This window comes from Cetorhinus maximus, chromosome 5 (genome assembly GCF_964194155.1).
Source record: "Cetorhinus maximus chromosome 5, sCetMax3.hap1.1, whole genome shotgun sequence".
Classification (NCBI taxonomy): domain Eukaryota; kingdom Metazoa; phylum Chordata; class Chondrichthyes; order Lamniformes; family Cetorhinidae; genus Cetorhinus; species Cetorhinus maximus.
In genome coordinates, this window is record NC_135883.1 from 126899451 (window position 1) to 126915938 (window position 16488).

General features: G+C 42.4%; 1 protein-coding gene across 1 annotated transcript; it reads right to left on the minus strand.

Moving 5' to 3' along the window:
* Nucleotides 1-2463: 2463 nt before the first annotated feature.
* On the minus strand, nucleotides 2464-15257 carry LOC144680357 (nuclear receptor subfamily 0 group B member 2-like). Its single transcript, XM_078541333.1, has 2 exons — nucleotides 14647-15257; nucleotides 2464-2919 (listed from the first exon to the last, which is right to left on the minus strand). The coding sequence occupies exons 1-2, from the start codon at nucleotides 15212-15214 to the stop codon at nucleotides 2672-2674; spliced, it is 816 nt and encodes a 271-aa protein (XP_078397459.1). The 5' UTR covers nucleotides 15215-15257; the 3' UTR covers nucleotides 2464-2671.
* Between the last annotated feature and the right edge of the window lie 1231 nt (nucleotides 15258-16488).

Genomic DNA, 16488 nt, shown 5'->3' on the forward strand with positions numbered 1-16488 from the left:
TGTCTATCCCCTTTAGGATCTTATATACCTCAATTAGATCTCCTCTCATCCTTCTAAACTCTAACGAGTATAGGCCTAAACTGCTCAATCTCTCCTCATAAGACAAGCCCCGCATCTCTGGAATCAATCTAGTGAACCTCCTCTGAACCGCCTCCAATGCAACTACATCCTTCCTCAAGTAAGGGGACCAAAACTGTGCACAGTACTCCAGGTGCGGTCTCACCAATGCCTTGTACAGTTGCAACAACACTTCCCTAGTTTTATACTCTATTCTTTTAGCAATAAATGCCAAAATTCCATTTGCCTTCCTTATTAACTGCTGTACCTGCATACTAGGTTTCAGTGATTCATGCACGAGGACACCCAGATCCCTCTGCACTGAAGCATTCTGAAGTTTCTCTCCATTTAAATAATAAGTTGCTTTTTTATTCTTCCGACCAAAATGAATGACCTCACACTTATCCACGTCAAACTCCATCTGCCAAATTTTGGCCCATTCACCCAACCTGTCCATATCCATTTGTAAATTTCTTATTTCTTCATTGCAACTTACTTTCCCACCAATTTTGATGTCATCTGCAAATTTAACTATAGTACCTTCTATCCCTGAATCCAAGTCATTAATATAGATTGTAAATAGTTGGGGCTCAAGGACTGAACCCTGTGGCACCCCACTAGTTACAGCTTGCCATCGAGAAAAAGACCCACTTATACCAACTCTCTGCTTTCTGTTGGTTAGCCAATCTTCTATCCAAGCTAATATATTACCCCTAACTACGTGTGATCTTATCTTCTGTATTAATCTTTTGTGCGGCACCTTATCAAAGGCCTTCTGGAAGTCCAGATATACTACATCTACAGGATCCCCATTATCCACTTTGCTTGTCACATCTTCAAAGAACTCTAGCAAATTAGTCAAACATGATTTACTCTTCATAAAACCATGCTGACTCTGATGGATTGCATTTTGACTTTCCAAATGCCCCATTACTACTTCCTTAATAATGGATTGCAACAATTTGACAGACATTAAACTAACTGGTCTATATTTTCCTACTTTCTGCCTCCCCCCACCACCCCCCCACCCCCCAATCCTTTTTGAATAAGGGGGTTATATTAGCATTTTCCAATCCACTGGAACCTTTTCAGAATCCAGGGAATTTTTGAATATTATAGCCAATGCATCCACTATCTCCGCTGCCACTTCCTTTAAGACCCTGGGATGTAGGACTTGTCATCCTTTAATCCCAATAGTTTACTCAGTACTTTTTCTCCAGTGATAGTGATTGTTCTAAGTTCCTCCTTCTCTATATCCTCTGCACTACCTGTTACTATTGGGGTGGTACTAGTGTCCTCCACTGTGAAAACTGAGGCAAAATATTGATTAAGCATCTCTGCCATTTCTGCGTTCCCCACTATTAGCTCCCCAGTCTCGTCCTCCAAGGAACCAACATTCACTTCAGTTACTCTCTTTCCTTTTATATACTTGTAGAAGCTTTCGCTATCAGTTTTTACACTTTGCGCTAGTTTTCTTTCATAATTTACCTTTGCTCTTTTTATTATTTCTTTAGTAACCCTTTGTTGATCTTTAAAAATGTCCCAATCTTCCAGCCTGCCACTGACCTTTGCAATTATTATGCCTTAGTTTTTGCCTTTAAGCTATCTTTAACTTCCTTGCTTAGCCATGGATGCTTTTTCTCCCTCTTACCATCTTTCTTCCTCACTGGGATATATTTTACTCGGGAGGAATTGAATATCTCCTTAAATATCTGCCACTGTTCATCAACTGTCTTACTTTGTAGTCTTCCTGCCCAGTCCACTAGGGCCAAATCTGCCCTCATACCCATGTAGTTACCTTTGTTTAACTCCAGAACACTAGTGTGGGCCTCAAGTTTCTCGCTCTCAAACTGAACGTGAAATTCTACCATGCTATGATCACTCTTCCCTAGAGCTCACTCAGCTGATTTCTGAGAAGAGGATGGGTTGAACAGGTTGGGCCTACACTCATTCGAATTTAGAAGAATGAGAGGTGATCTTCTTGAAGCATATAAGATTCTGATGGGGCATGACAGGTTAAATGTTGAGAGGATGTTTCTTCTCATGGGGGATACTAAAACTGGGGACACAGTTTAAAAATAAGGGGTCTTAAGATGGAAGTGAAGAGGGATTTATTCTCTCAGAGTTAGTGTTTGGATTTTACTTTCCCATCAAGCATCAGAAGCTGTGTCATTGAAGATATTCAAGACTTGGTAAGACAGATATTTGATAGACAAGGGAGTCAAGGATTATATGGGGTTGGCAGGAAAGTGGAGTTAAGGGGACAATCAGATCAGCTGTGATCTTATTGAATGCTGGAACAGGTTCAAGGGACCAAATAGCCTACTCCTGCTGCTATTTCTTATGTTCTTATTATAGGTATTTTAAGAAAGATAACTTGGGAGAAGAAATAGTATGGAATGTAGATTAGTTCACAACTCCAATTTTATTAAAACAAACACATAAATAAGCACTTGTTAATAACATGCCTCTGTGTAGATACAATAATTGATATTTACTATACATATTGCACAGATAGCTGCTACAGGGTTTGCTACATACACAACAAAAAGTACATTCACATGTCACAAAAGTATCAAGAAGATTCAAGTGTAGAGGATAATATTCTTGCAAATCAATTCAGTTTTGCACAGAGCATCTCCAAGAGCAATTCATTCATATTCACTTTGCCCAGGACTGGTCTGAAAAAGAGTTCTGTGACAGAAGTAGCGCTGACCATTCTAAGAGTGGAGAGAATCAGTAGAATTCGAGCAAACCTCGCTTGATCTCCATTGTTCACCATGCTGATGAATTCATTCAGAGTGTGCTGGGCTTCTTGCTGCAGGGCCAGGATGTACTGAGGCATCCTTAAACTAGGAATGTCTGTAATACAGCATAGTGAAGAGTTATGCTCATTTAAAATGGAAGGAATTACACACATTCACAGTTACTCTGTGTTATGTTCCAAAAGTCTACAGGGTATAAATATGTCTTTGGTGGTAGCACTAATGGGCAAAACCATATGGGCTACCTGTTTTACTCCCGGTCCAATATTCAATTCAATTACAGTAAACGGGAATGAAACTCAAGTGTGGCACACAACAGGCAGCTGATGCAATAAATGACATTGTTACAATCCAAGGTGAGTTTTTACCCCCTATACAGTAAACCTAAAATCTCTTTTCTCTTCCTTTATCTCTGTTCTATTTAATTGCTGATGACCTGGCTGAGTTTAGGAATTCATCATATCAACGGTCATGATCATGAATCTGCGTTATTTCATTAAGTGGTCAATACTTCCTTACTTTCAAGTGAATTATGCTGATTTTGTAGTTTAGAAGTGCTGCTCACCTCTTCAAGAAATGCCTACCTTATAGTTTAAGCCCAATTTAAAATTAAGATGTGAAATTTGTTTGTTCAAACATTTTATGTTAAAGATGTTAAAGTAATGATTTATAAACAAAACTGGGCAAGCACTGTAGGAGCTCACCCCATCAGGAGGAGGTACCAAACAGAGACTAAACACATCAACACAAGCGATGAGTGAGAACATTGAAGATCCAGACACCTCAAGCTACTCTCATGAATTCCTCCTGGCTGGAGCATTAGGAATGCCTGGTACTGAATTGTTGGAGTGCCCACCTTTACATTATATAAATGGTGCATTAATTGGAATGGGAGTCTAAGAAAGAGAGGAGAAAAATACACAGCAAAATGGGAAGAAAAAATGTTTCTGGTTGAGATCAGGCTGTGATATTTTTCTCCACACCCCCTCACAATGCTGGAAAAGTAAGGTATCAACCTTAAAAAAATGTTTTAAAAATCAATTACTGAGTGTTTCTTGACATGATGGAGTAGAAATTTATTTGTGGTCATTTTAAATCGATTGATTGTTATGTTTGGGTCAGCCTGTGTAAGATAAATAGATTTTGTTATGAGAGCAAGCATGGAAATTTCACCTTAAAGCATTAACAACTTCATTAATAAGAACACACAAAGGAATTTCTACACTTAAAATGACAAATGAACTTACAAGAGCATCACCTAACATATTCAATCCTACTTTAACAGGTTGTAGTATAAGGGTGTTCGGTTTAGTAAGGTTTAATGTGGGAGTGGGGAAATAGTACCGCCCACATTATGATGTAGAGCCACATGATGATAGACTGTGTGTAGAGAGAGTCTGAGAGAAGTTGGCATGAAAATAGTAACTAGACAGTGCTATACCTTGGAGATATACATGTAGTTGTGTGTTAACAATAAATGGTTTCTGTTCTCTTAGTGAGATACCAAACAACATGGTAGCAGCAAAGGGAGGACCTCAAAATAATAAGACATGAAACAGTAAAGAAACTGTAGCCTGACCTGAATGAAGCGCACCTAATTTGAAAGCACAGCTGTAGATCACCTAAAAAAGCTCCATTGCATTGCCTAAAGGGCAAAAGAAAGATCCACTGCGCAGCTGAAAATGACTCCACCAGAATACGTGGCAATCCATTGCCAAACCTGATCGAATGCTGGGTCGAAGGACCCAGCCAGATCTCACAAAGGGTGAGAAAAATATTACTAAAAGACTGAACTAACCTTCCAAAAATAATCAGGGCACTAATCAAGCAGAGCATGCTGATTGTTTAACCAGTGCAGCTGGAAGGACGCTGCCGTTGAGTCTAGAGTCCGTACCATACCACGTGGCAGCCGAACTCGAATGAGTGGAAAAAAAATTTAAAACAGAAGGCAGAGCAAAAAAATTGCCTTCAAATCGATTTCCCAAGCTCAAAGAAGCAAATCACTGGCAAAAACTGCTACTTTAAAAGGTTGCCAGCAGAATCGCTAAGTTTTAAAGGCAGCTCTGAGATCACAACGGGAGCCCACTGAAACCCAACAAGCGCAGGAAGAAGAGAAAAACAGTTACTGTGGCGTCATCTTGAAAAAACCTTCAAAGCTGTACTCCCCTGTTCTGAAAAAAACAGAACAATTTGGGCTTGTGCAAAGGCCAAACCAGACACAAAATTGGGCATCATGGAGAAGAAAGTTTTTAAATTACAGGAGTACATCAGGATTAAGTAGAAAATCAGATGAAGTACAAGTTAACGCATTCTTGTACTTATTTGGTGAAATTGCCACCAAGGTAATCATAAGACAAGGTATAGATGAATCCTCAACCACATCTGGTGAGGTATTAACAGCCTTTGATAAGTATTTTGAACTCCAAGTTGTGGAGAGCACAGACATTAAAAAAACGTCTGGCACAATCCCAATACAGCACCAAAAGGGCAAGGAGACTCTAGGGCGAGAGAGACAATATCCAAGCAAAATACAAGATGGGTGCAGACCATGTCAGTGCAATGAAGTGTACGAGCCAAACGGTTTAGTGCAGAGGAAAGAAGAGGCTGAGAAGCAACCGAAAGGCTTAAAAATAGAGCTTTTTGAAAATGCTGATACAGTAGACAAATTGCAACAACAGGTGAGAGTGCGGAGCAAGCAGATGGCTGTGAATGAAGAAAGTACCTAATGTAACCCAAAAGCAATAAAACCTGCAAAAAGAAAATTAAGCAATTCCACAGGAAAATGTTTGTACGTTGGAAGAACTCAACCAGAAGTACAGCCAAGCACAACAGCAGACAGAAAAGGTGCTTAAAGAAGTCGCTGCCCTGAAAAACTCTTTGAAGAATCAATACATGGCTCGGAGAAACATGAAGAGTTAAACAAAAATGTTGAATACTATTTCAGAAAAGCTGCTTTGGAGCTGAAGTGACGACAAAGCAATGCATGGAAGCGCAGCGTGAGTTGGCAGTAGGCCAACAAGAAAATAAACAGTCAAAAGAACAGCTAATTGTTCTTCAAGATCAAATACAAAAGGAGTACGTAATCATTCATTAGCATGAAGAGATGAAGATTGCCTTGAACAGCAGAATGGAGGAACAGCAGAAAAACGTGAGAAGATTCTACTGAATTAAAAGAAAACTCAAGACAAAGCAATTGAGCTTCACAAAGAAAAGGAAAACCTGTTGAAGGACCTACTGAGAACCATTGAGTTGTTGAAAAATTACTTGGCTGAAATGAAAGTCAAGAACTTGGAATGTCAAGAAAAGGTTGACCAGTTGCAAGAGAAAGTAGAAGCTCTCAAAGGAGTGTGAAGAGTCTCAGAAACAACTAGCAGAAGTAAAAAATTTTAAAATGTGAGCTTTAATGATAGCACAGAGGAAATAGGCTCTGCTGAAGAGAAACTGTTCAATGTAGAGAACCAATTTTCACATACAGCAGATGAGTTTGCTAATGAAAAATTAGAACTTGATGAACTTCAAATATCAGAAATCCCTATTAAGTATGGTGAAAAATTCCTGGAACAGGAAAAGGAATTACTAATGAATCAGAACAGTTGGTTGAATGCAGAATTAACAACCAAAACTGATGAAATGTTGGAACTTCATTGTGAAAAGAGCAATGAAATCCTTGAACTTCAATCCAATCTGAAGAACATGAAAGATGAGGTGTTCAGTATGCGAAAGGAAATCTAGACTTTAAAAGTAGATAAGGAAAATTCTAGGAAACAGCTTGAGGATCTAATAAGTGATTTGAAAGTGGCTAAGGAACAGTCAGTGACCCATGGAAGATAAACTCCGAAAAGAACTGAATGCCGAGGTGAAGTTGTTAAGCTTGTATAAGGGTTCCGCAGATAACTGTGAAACAAAGGCAACTGAACTCACCAGAGCAGCTACTGAGCTGAATAAAAGGATTAATCAGCTTGAAAACAAACTGGAAGATAAGAGAGTAAACAAATATTTGGCTAAAATTGTGAAACAAGTGGAAATGAAGGTTCAATTTTTGAAATGTCAACTTCCAGGAAGAACATGGCGGTCCCCATGGACAAAGAAAACCAGAGCCCACACTATGAATGAACAGAGTGAACATTCCCTCCAGAAGGAACAGGATAATCCCATGGTATCCAATCAAAGAAGACGATGGTTGATAAAGAAAAACATAACACTAACAAACGCAATAAGCGAACCAGATCTTAAAACCCATCTATTTGAAACAACAAGTACTATAATTTCAACTCCAAGCCAACAAAGTCAGCCCGAAGCAACTGAGACTACCACTCCTCCGAATGGGAAGAGAATGAGATCTGGAAGAGTCATAAAGCCTCCAGACCATCTGAATTTTTAAAGTCAGAGACTTGGGGGGGAGAAGAGGTAGCGTGGAAATATTATATTGTAAATATATTTGGGTAAAGACTTAGGGGGAGGTGTAGTGTAAGGGTGTTCAGCAGAGCAAGGGTTAATGTGGGACTGGGGAAACAGTACCGCCCATATTATGATGTAGAAAGTCACATGATGGTAGGGTGTTTGTAGATAGAGTTTGAGAGAAGTCAGCATGACGATAGTACAGGTCTATAAACGGTTTATGTTCAACCGCACAAGACTCCAGACCTCTTAGTGAGATACCAAACAACCTTACAACACAGGATTCATTCAATGACACCTGAGCTATCTGCTGGAAGACAGGCAATATTGTTTTCCTTATTGAATTTGTATTGGTTTGTAGGTTTGTATTGAATTTTTCCATCTATATATAACATTTATCAAATTCTATTATGATCTAACTTTCGAAGGATAAACTCAACATATTGAATAGATTTCAGTGAGGAAAGAGGGAGGTTTTTGCGATGTTTTCTTTTCAGTTAACACCCCATAGAAAGTACACTTGACCATCAAATATTAAAATGAAAAATAGGTAAAACATATTGAATGCAATCTAAAATCACTACTGATGTAGACAGTTGCATTATTCACTCAAGTCAAGCCTTAACCTACCATAGTTACACCTGGATTTTCAGATTGCATTATTATGGTAATGAATACTTTTAATGCTTTCCTATTAGTTCTCCCACGTAATTTTTTTCAAAATATCCATTATTGTCTTAGAGTACTAACTGGTAGACCAATGTGTGAGATTGCCGGTTCACAAAATATATTGAGATGAAGAAGGCCATGCAGCTCATCCTAACTTATCCATCCAAAAGATCCATGGTTCTCTTATCACAACATCTCACTCCTTCAATGATAAGTGTTTTTGCCACGACTAATATTCTTAAGGAGAGGATGAACAGCTAGACGTTGTGGTTCACATTGGTACCAATGACATAGGCAGAAAGAGGGAAGAGGTCCTGAAAGCAAATTTTAGGGAGCTAGGTAAGACATTAAAAAGCAGGACCTCAGAGATAGTAATCTCCAGAAATCTACCAGGGCTGCGGACTAGTGAGCATAAAAATAGGAGGTGATATAATAATTTTCATAATGTTATTGGAATTTATTGTAGAGTGTCTGAGTGTGTGTGTGTGTGACTTAATTGAATTAAAGACAGCTGGTCTGAAGGCTTTGATGTAAGAAGAGACGCTAGGTTTCAAATACTAACTAAGTAAACATGGGTGAAGTTTTAGAATGTGAGGTGTAAAGGAAGCATTTTCATTTTTAAATAAACCAGAGTAGCTTGAATTCAAAAGAGGGGGTGAAATGTTACACCTAGCCAGAAGAAGTTAAGAAACAGTGTGTTTATTTTTCCCAAAGATTACTGGTAAAATTAGTACTGTGGTAGATTTTTATTTTTAGAGAGGTAAAGTCCAAAGACATAGTGAAACAATGGGAATTTGCATTCAAGGGGGGAAATATGTATAAAGGAAAGAAGGTTGTGTGTAAGGGCAGGCATTTTAAGATGTAACACAAATGTGAAAAGCCTCCAGCATCTAAGCCTCAAGCTTCTGTCCACAAGGAACCAAAGTTAAGAAAACTCACTTTTGAATTCGACTGTTCAGGGTATCGTGTTACTTTGCCGGGGTCTTTTAAAATCCGTGGCCAGAATCTTCGGCTCAGCAAGCAGGGGCGGGGCCCACTCGCCAACGCATAAAATGATGAGCGGTGATGTCGGGCATGTGACCCGACGTCACTGTACGTCATTCTGATTTTCAGTTTGGCAGGCGCGCACTGGAGTCAGCTGCGCACCCTCCAAACTGTCAAAGATCTATTAAGACCACTTAAAAACTAATTAAACCACGTAACATAGATGCCCGTCCAACCTTAAGGTTGGCAGGCAGGCAAAGAGCCCAGGCGGCCTTTGCTTTTTTCATGAAACCTCATCCATGGGCGGGATGAGGTTTCATGAATAATTTATAAGTGAAATAAAGATTTTCATTAAAATTCATAGACATGTCCCAGCTCATGTGACACTTTCACATGAGGGGACATGTCCTAAACTTTTTTTTTCTTCATTAAAATTTTTGAAACCAAAACTAATTTCCTTGAGGCAGCTCTTTGCCTCAGGGAGATTTCTGCGCTCTTTCATACGCATGTGTGCGAAAGAGTGCAGGCCCCGGCTCAGCCTACTTCCCCTGCCCACACAGGGGGCGCTCAGCACTTCTGTGGGCCTTAATTGGCCAGCCCACATAAAATGGTGGATTGGCTGCACCCACGCCCACTCCCACCTAATCCCTTCGACAGAGAAAATTCTCCCCTATGTGTTTTACTGTTGCCTTAATGGAGGTGTAACTGGGAGTTAGATTAATCATGGGAGCTAGGAGTTATCATAGTAGAAATTTATAGACCTACTTATGTGCTTAAAATTATTTCTTTTATTAATAAATGTTGGATTTAGTTTTGTAAAAACCCTCTAACACTCAGTGGACTTATTACTACTGAATTCAAGGCATGCATCTCGAAATAAATATACAAATTGCAAAGCAGTTGTGGCAGTTGTTTCAAGTTTCTCTTTGGGATTTGAGCAGCTCAGCATTTACTATCGGCTGTGCCATAACAGAGGTTAGAGCTGATGAATTCATGCCTGGAGAGATGGTGTAGCAGGGAGAGATTCAGATTACTGGGGCCTTAGGACTGGTTCTGGGACAGGTGGGACCTGCACAAGCCAGGCGGTTTGCACCTCAGTAGGGTGGGACAAGTATATTGCTCTGAAGAAGTCATACAGACTCAAAACATTAACTCTGGGCAGAACTTTCCATGCCTGCTGGCGACGGGTACGTTTGGAGGCGTGAGCGGACAATATGGCACAAAGGGCAAAAATTGGTTTCATGACATCATGAAACCAGTTTGCAATCGCCCGCTCTGCCCGTCAATGGCAGGGCGCTTTTCCCGCTGTCGGACGTCAGGAACCTCATTGTAATACATCTTAATATCATTATAAGATCAGCTTGCTGGAATCATCCCTCCACGCTGGATCATCCAAGCACGTCGGCAGGAAAACACGCCACTGCATAACATGTCTTGGCAAGTGTGACGTGCAGAAGTTGGGGCTTACTGTCAGGGCCTTGCTCACGACATGGACTTCTAAGGAGCAGAAAATGCTGGAGACCGACAGCAACGGGGCCCTGGAGGTCCATAGCATGCTGGGTGGATTTTTATGGACATGGCTCTGCTGCGAAGCAGGGCGCGGAAGTTGGAATGTCACAGTTGAGGGCCTGCTCACAATGGATGATGGTGGAGGAAGGAGTTCCAAGAGGGGAAGGATTTCCAAGGGAGGAAGGAGAGCGATAGGCAGGATGTCCCTGGTGAAGGTGCAAGGGAGGGTTCTGTTGATTCCATGACTGCCTCCTGGGGAGCGACCTGAGGGTGGGAGTGGTAGGAGGGAATGGTTAGAATGACAGAGGACAGAGTGAGGCGGTAGGATGGGAGGGTGCGGGTGTAATTGTATCGGTAGAAGGGTCGGCGAGGGTGTTTGGTGGGGACTCGGAGGCAGGCATGGACCCTGGGGGTGGGAAGGAGGAGGTCAGGGAGGTTAATGTGGATGGGGGTGGGATTTTCAGGTAGGAAGGGAATGTGCATGCTTACTTGGACATCCCCGAAAGTAAATGGTTGTGGCTGGTAGGTAACAGTGGGAACGTGGAAGATGATGCTGGGGGTTGACAGTGATGGGAGAAAGGAAATGGGTGACTGGGGGAGGGGAAGGACAGTAGACCTGAAGAAAAATGTTAGACGCACCATGCTGGCTAAATCGAAAGTAAAATGAGAGTCGTGGTGGGCAAAAACAGGTGCTGCATGGGAGTGTGGTCAGTAGGTGGGCGGAGATGCAGGTCAGCACAAATGGACAACTGAAAGAGAACCCCAGCAGGCAGCATTGAAAATGCTCAGGCCATTGAGATGAGTGTGATGCGGGAAGGATCCATGTGTATTGGAGAGTGTTTACATGAGGCTCCAAAAGGCCCTGCCACACACCCACACTTCTCCCTCCAGAATCACTTGAGGGCTGGCTGCGTGCAGCTGAACCGCTAGTCGGTGGGGGGAGTAGGGGGGGTGGGGGATGCAGTGAGAGGATTCGCGATGCCTGTCAATGAAGCTGAAAGACACCATTGCACATCATTCAGTGAAAGTGAATATATCTTCAGATTGTAAAGTGACAAAATGTGTTCACCCGTGCAACCAGCTGTGATCAGAATCTCTTGACTTTTGAAAGCCTTAGACTTCTAGGTGCTGCCCTGACATCTGCAGCAAATAGGGGAGACAGCCCGTGCAATGGTTGGCTTTGTTGCCTCTGATGACGTCGGCATGGGTCCTCTGGAGAGCCAAGGCCATAAGGGCCCGGCTTGCTTTGGCTGTCCTCCTGTGGACCAGCTGCTCCCTCTGCGGTGACAGAGGATGAGGTTGAAGGGGTTACAGGCAAAGGGGACTTGGAGGTAGAGGACAGCCTCTGAGATTCCCAAGTCAGTGACCCAGGAGTGTCCACCTGCCGCTCCCCCTCCTTTTGGGTGCCCAGGGGCCCCAGCCTGACTGGATACAGGTGTGGTGCCAGAGGATTGGAGGACTGCTAACATTGTACCTTTGTTTAAAAATACACCGAGGGATAGACTGAATAATTATAGGCCATTCAGTCTGACCTCGATGGTGGGCAAATTATTGGAATCAATTCTAAGGGACAGGATAAACTGTCGATTAGGAAGGCATGGATCAATCAAGGACAGTCAGCATGGATTTGTTAAGGGAAAGTCATGTCTTGACTAATTTGATTTTTTTTCTGAGGAGGTAACAGGGAGGTCTGGTGAGGGTAGTGTAGTTGATGTGGTCCACACGGATTTTAGCAAGTCTTTTGACAAGGTCCCACATGGCAGACTGGTTAAAATAAATAAAAACCCATTCAATCCAGGGAATGTAGCAATGATTTGGATGTAAATGTAGGGGAATAATCAAGAAGTTTGCAGATGACACAAAAATTGGCTGCACGGTGTATAGCAAGGAGAATTGCTGTAGACTGCAGGAAGATGTCAATGGACTGGTCAGGTGGGCAGAAAAGTGGAAAATGGAATTCAACCCAGAGAAGTGTGTGGTGATGCATTTGGGTAGGTCAAACAAGGCAAAGGATTACATGATAAATGGAAGGATGCTGAGAGGTACAGAGGAAGCAAGAGACTTTGGATTGAATGTCGACAGATCCCTGAAGGTAGCAGAACAGGTTGTAAGGTGGTTAAGAAGGCATATGGAATCCTTTAATTTATTAGCTGAGGCATAGAATATAAGAGTAGGTTATGCTGGAACTATATAAAACATTAGTTAGACCACAACTTGAGTACTGTGTGCAATTCTGGTCACGATATTATAGAAATGATGTTGCATTAGAGAAGTTATAGAGGAGATTTATGAGCATGTTGCCAGGACTGGAAAATAGCGGCTATGAGGAAAGATTGGACAGGCTGGGGTTGTTCCCCTTGGAACAGAGAAGTTTAAGGGAAGGTTTGATTGAGATGTGCAAAATTGTGAGGGGCCTGGATAGAGTGGATGGGAAGGGCCTCTTTACTTTACCAGAGAGGTCAGGGACTAGGGGGCATAGATTTAAAGTGATTGGTAGAAAGACTAGAAGGAATATAAGGACATTTTCTTTTCACCCAGACGGTTGCGGGGATCTGGAACTCACTGTCTGAGAGGGTAGTAGAGGCAGAAACCCTCAACTCATTTAAAAGGTGTCTGGATATGCACCTGATGTGCTGTAACCTGCAGGGCTATGGACCAAATGCTGGAAAGTGGGATTAGGTGGGTCCTTTTTCAACCAGCACAGACACGATGGGCCAAGTGGCCTCTTTCTGTGCCATAAACTTTCTATGTTTCAATGATTCTATTCTACCCATTTCATGTGTTGATCACTGTTTGAATGAAGAAGGGTGTCCTTATATTAGTCCTAAATTTGCCTTTTTCTGGTTTGAACTTGTCATTCCTTTTGTCCTAAAGTCATCGCCTAGTTTGAAATAGTTTTCCAGATTTATCTTTTTTTATGCCACTTCCTTTACAATATAGCTGTCACACCCCTTTAAAAGCTGAGAAGCCCAGGTGTCTATATTATTTCTAACACACCCCTGGCTGGCCTCTCATGTTCTATCCTCCTTGATCATGAGGTCAGCCAAAGCTCTGCTGCCCCTGTCCTAACACACCAAGTCCTTGTGCTCACTCCCAGTGAAGATTTAAAAATTCTCACCCTTGTTTTCAGATCCCCTCTATGGCCTCGCCTCTCCCTGTCTCAACAATCTCTTCCAGCCCTACAACCCACCAAGATATCTGCATTCTTTCAGTTCTGGCCTTTTGAGCATCCTTGATTTTAGTCACCTCAACTTTGGCAGTCATGCTTTCAGTTGCCTAGTCCCTAAACTCTAATATTCCATCCCTAAACCTCTCTGCCTCTCTTCGTCTCTTTCCTCCTTTAAGACGCTCCTTAAAACCTACCTCTTTGTCCAACCTTTTGGTCACTGGCCCAAATGCCTCCTTATGTGACTCAGTGTCTAATTTTGTTTGGTAATGCTCCTGTGAAGTGTTTTACTATGTTAATGGTGCGGTATAAATACAGGTTGTTGTTGCAGCTGTTGTTGTAGCCTAACTTATGCCTCTTTTCAAGCCAGGGCTTGAATGCTTCTGCTGTGCCTAGTGGCAAGATCTGAACCTAGAAGTCAAGGTTAGTCTAACGAAAGCACTATAGAATCTCAGCATGATTTCCCCTGACTTTGGCTGTTTTGGTTATGTGTCAGGACTTAATTTGTGATGTTGTTTCAGATAATCATGAAAATTGCAGCATAGGAAAAGGCCACCTAGCCCATTGTGCCAATGAAGGTGCTGAAGCTATCTACTGTATTTACATTTTCCTACTCTTTCCCTTTATCCTTTTATTGAATCTCAGCCTGTATTAATATTAAGCCCTTTGCTTACTCCTCTGGCTTCCACCAATGTTGCTCTGAAAGGTTTGCAGGGCAAGCCTGAGTGACTTTTCTTTCCATTACTCCATATGCTTAGCCCACACAATATGCTTTGCCAATCTTGCCACATTGTGAGGATTATTAGCATGCTGAAGGATGGTAAATAGTTGTGAACAGATGGGCCTGAACTGCTATAGCACTCCTAATAGCTGAACCGGGAATATTCTCGACTGTTCAGCGGAAGACCATCAGATCCAATGCAACACTCCACAATTGGAGAGAATTTTCTGAGTGCAGATGGTTTAACCAGACTAGGAGCAATATGAGGGATTTCTTTTTATGGTTTCTTTTTATAACATTTATAGAGTTCTCCATTTTGTGAGTAATGATTTTTTTAAAAAGTCATCATTGTTATTGAAATTCGGTTTCTTTCTTACCTGGATTGAAAAGGGTGATGCCTTTGAGATATGCATATTCTTTGGTGCTGATATCCATGTTCCAGAGCTTCATAAGAAATATCTTCACTCTTTGAACTTCTGCCAGAGTAGGGATGTTCAAGGCTGTCTCCTGGTTCTGTCCATCCATCACTTTCTGATTCAAGAGAATCTTTCTCAGCAAGCTGGGTGTTACAGCTTCAGCCACCTCAAAGTCTACTCTTTCTTGAGCTAAGCCCAAGACAAAGAGCGGAGCCCAGCAATCCTGCACCAGCAGGACCTGATCCCCTTCAGGTAGCTGGCAAAATGAAGGCAAGTTTTTAATGAAATTCAGAGTCTTTAGCAGCACCTCCGAGGCCAGTCTGCAAGTGAGTTCTGGCGTTTTGAGAACAACTTTTCTTCCAAACTCACAGGAGCACCCAAGAGCTGAGGGGTGGTGGTGATGTCGATAGTGGCACCAGTTTGATTCGCTGGAATGATCTTTGTTGAGAATGCTGTAGAGTATGCTACTGTGTGATCCCTGGCCACAGTGGCATTTATCAAAACTCACTGACTGGGATACACAAGCCATTTTTAACTGCCTGCAACCCTTCTGAATCTTATCTGCCTTCACAGTCACTGAACTCTGCTTTTATAGGCTCAGCGTAACCCTTGTTGTAAAAGTACCTTGAACTTCAACTGCAAAGCCAGGCGTGGCTGATTATTTCATTTTTTTCTTTCTACGTTGATTGGTTACCTGATTTCTCTGAATGGCAGGAATGGTGAGAGCTTTATCTCTGCAAGGTTAATAGAGGATATATTGTTGGTCATCACGTATACTGTTGTGAAGGAGACATCCGTACCTTGGTACCAATGACCTCCTCAAGCTGCCAACTTAGATGATGTAATTCTTTTACAGTCACGGGAGTTTTATCAAATTCACGCTGTCCTTGACAATAGCCAAGCCAAAAATGCAACGTGTTCATATCTGTCAGTTCCATTTCCTTTGGAAGTACTGAAATTTTCTTGGTGCCAATATTTGAAAGTTAAGATTTAAACCATAATGTGTGGCTGAAAATATGGCAGTCAGTAGTGCAACTGCTCTGGTACATTGAGCCTTAGAGTTTTGCAATGTAGGTTCACATCCACAGCACCCCAAAATGGAAACTGTTAGTTTTAGTTCCTCCAGCTGGGGGAAGGTACAGAGCAAAGGCCATGAGCTTTCCCTAAGTGTGGGGAAATCACAGGGGCAGAGATCAAGGGTTCCTTCATACACCTTGCAAAAATGTTTATAAGTGATGTTGGAAACAAGTCAGCTGCCTATTAAGACAAGAGTATTAGGATTTAAAAGTCCAGGGTGTGCCACTATGGGCAGAATTTTCCAAGCCCGCTGATGGCGGGCTTGATAGGTGGCGTGCATGGAAAATATGGCGTGACCCACTTCGCCATGGCATGAAGGCAGGTCACAATCGTCCACTCTGCCCGCCAACAGCAGGCCGCGTTTCCCACCATCGGTTGGCGGCGAGCTAATTGTTATATTAGAATATGATTGAAAGGCCATCCCATCAGGCTCTTGGAAACCCGTAGTATTGTCCGTCCAAGTCGGCAGGAAAGCATGCCGAAGTGTTTCACAACATCACGCAGGCCACGTGCACTTAGTGGCCTTCACTTTGGGGGAACTGAGGTGAGTGAGCGGCAGCGTTCTCCACAGCTCACCCATTGTTTACAGGCCTCAGGGACGCCAGGGAGCGGGGACAACTGACGCCTGGCCCCGGAGGCAACTGCTGAGGAGGACGGATGAGATGGTGTCCAGGGTCAAGTGCTGGCCAGCCTCGGAGGCGACTGCTGAGGAGTGGAGGGGGGGTC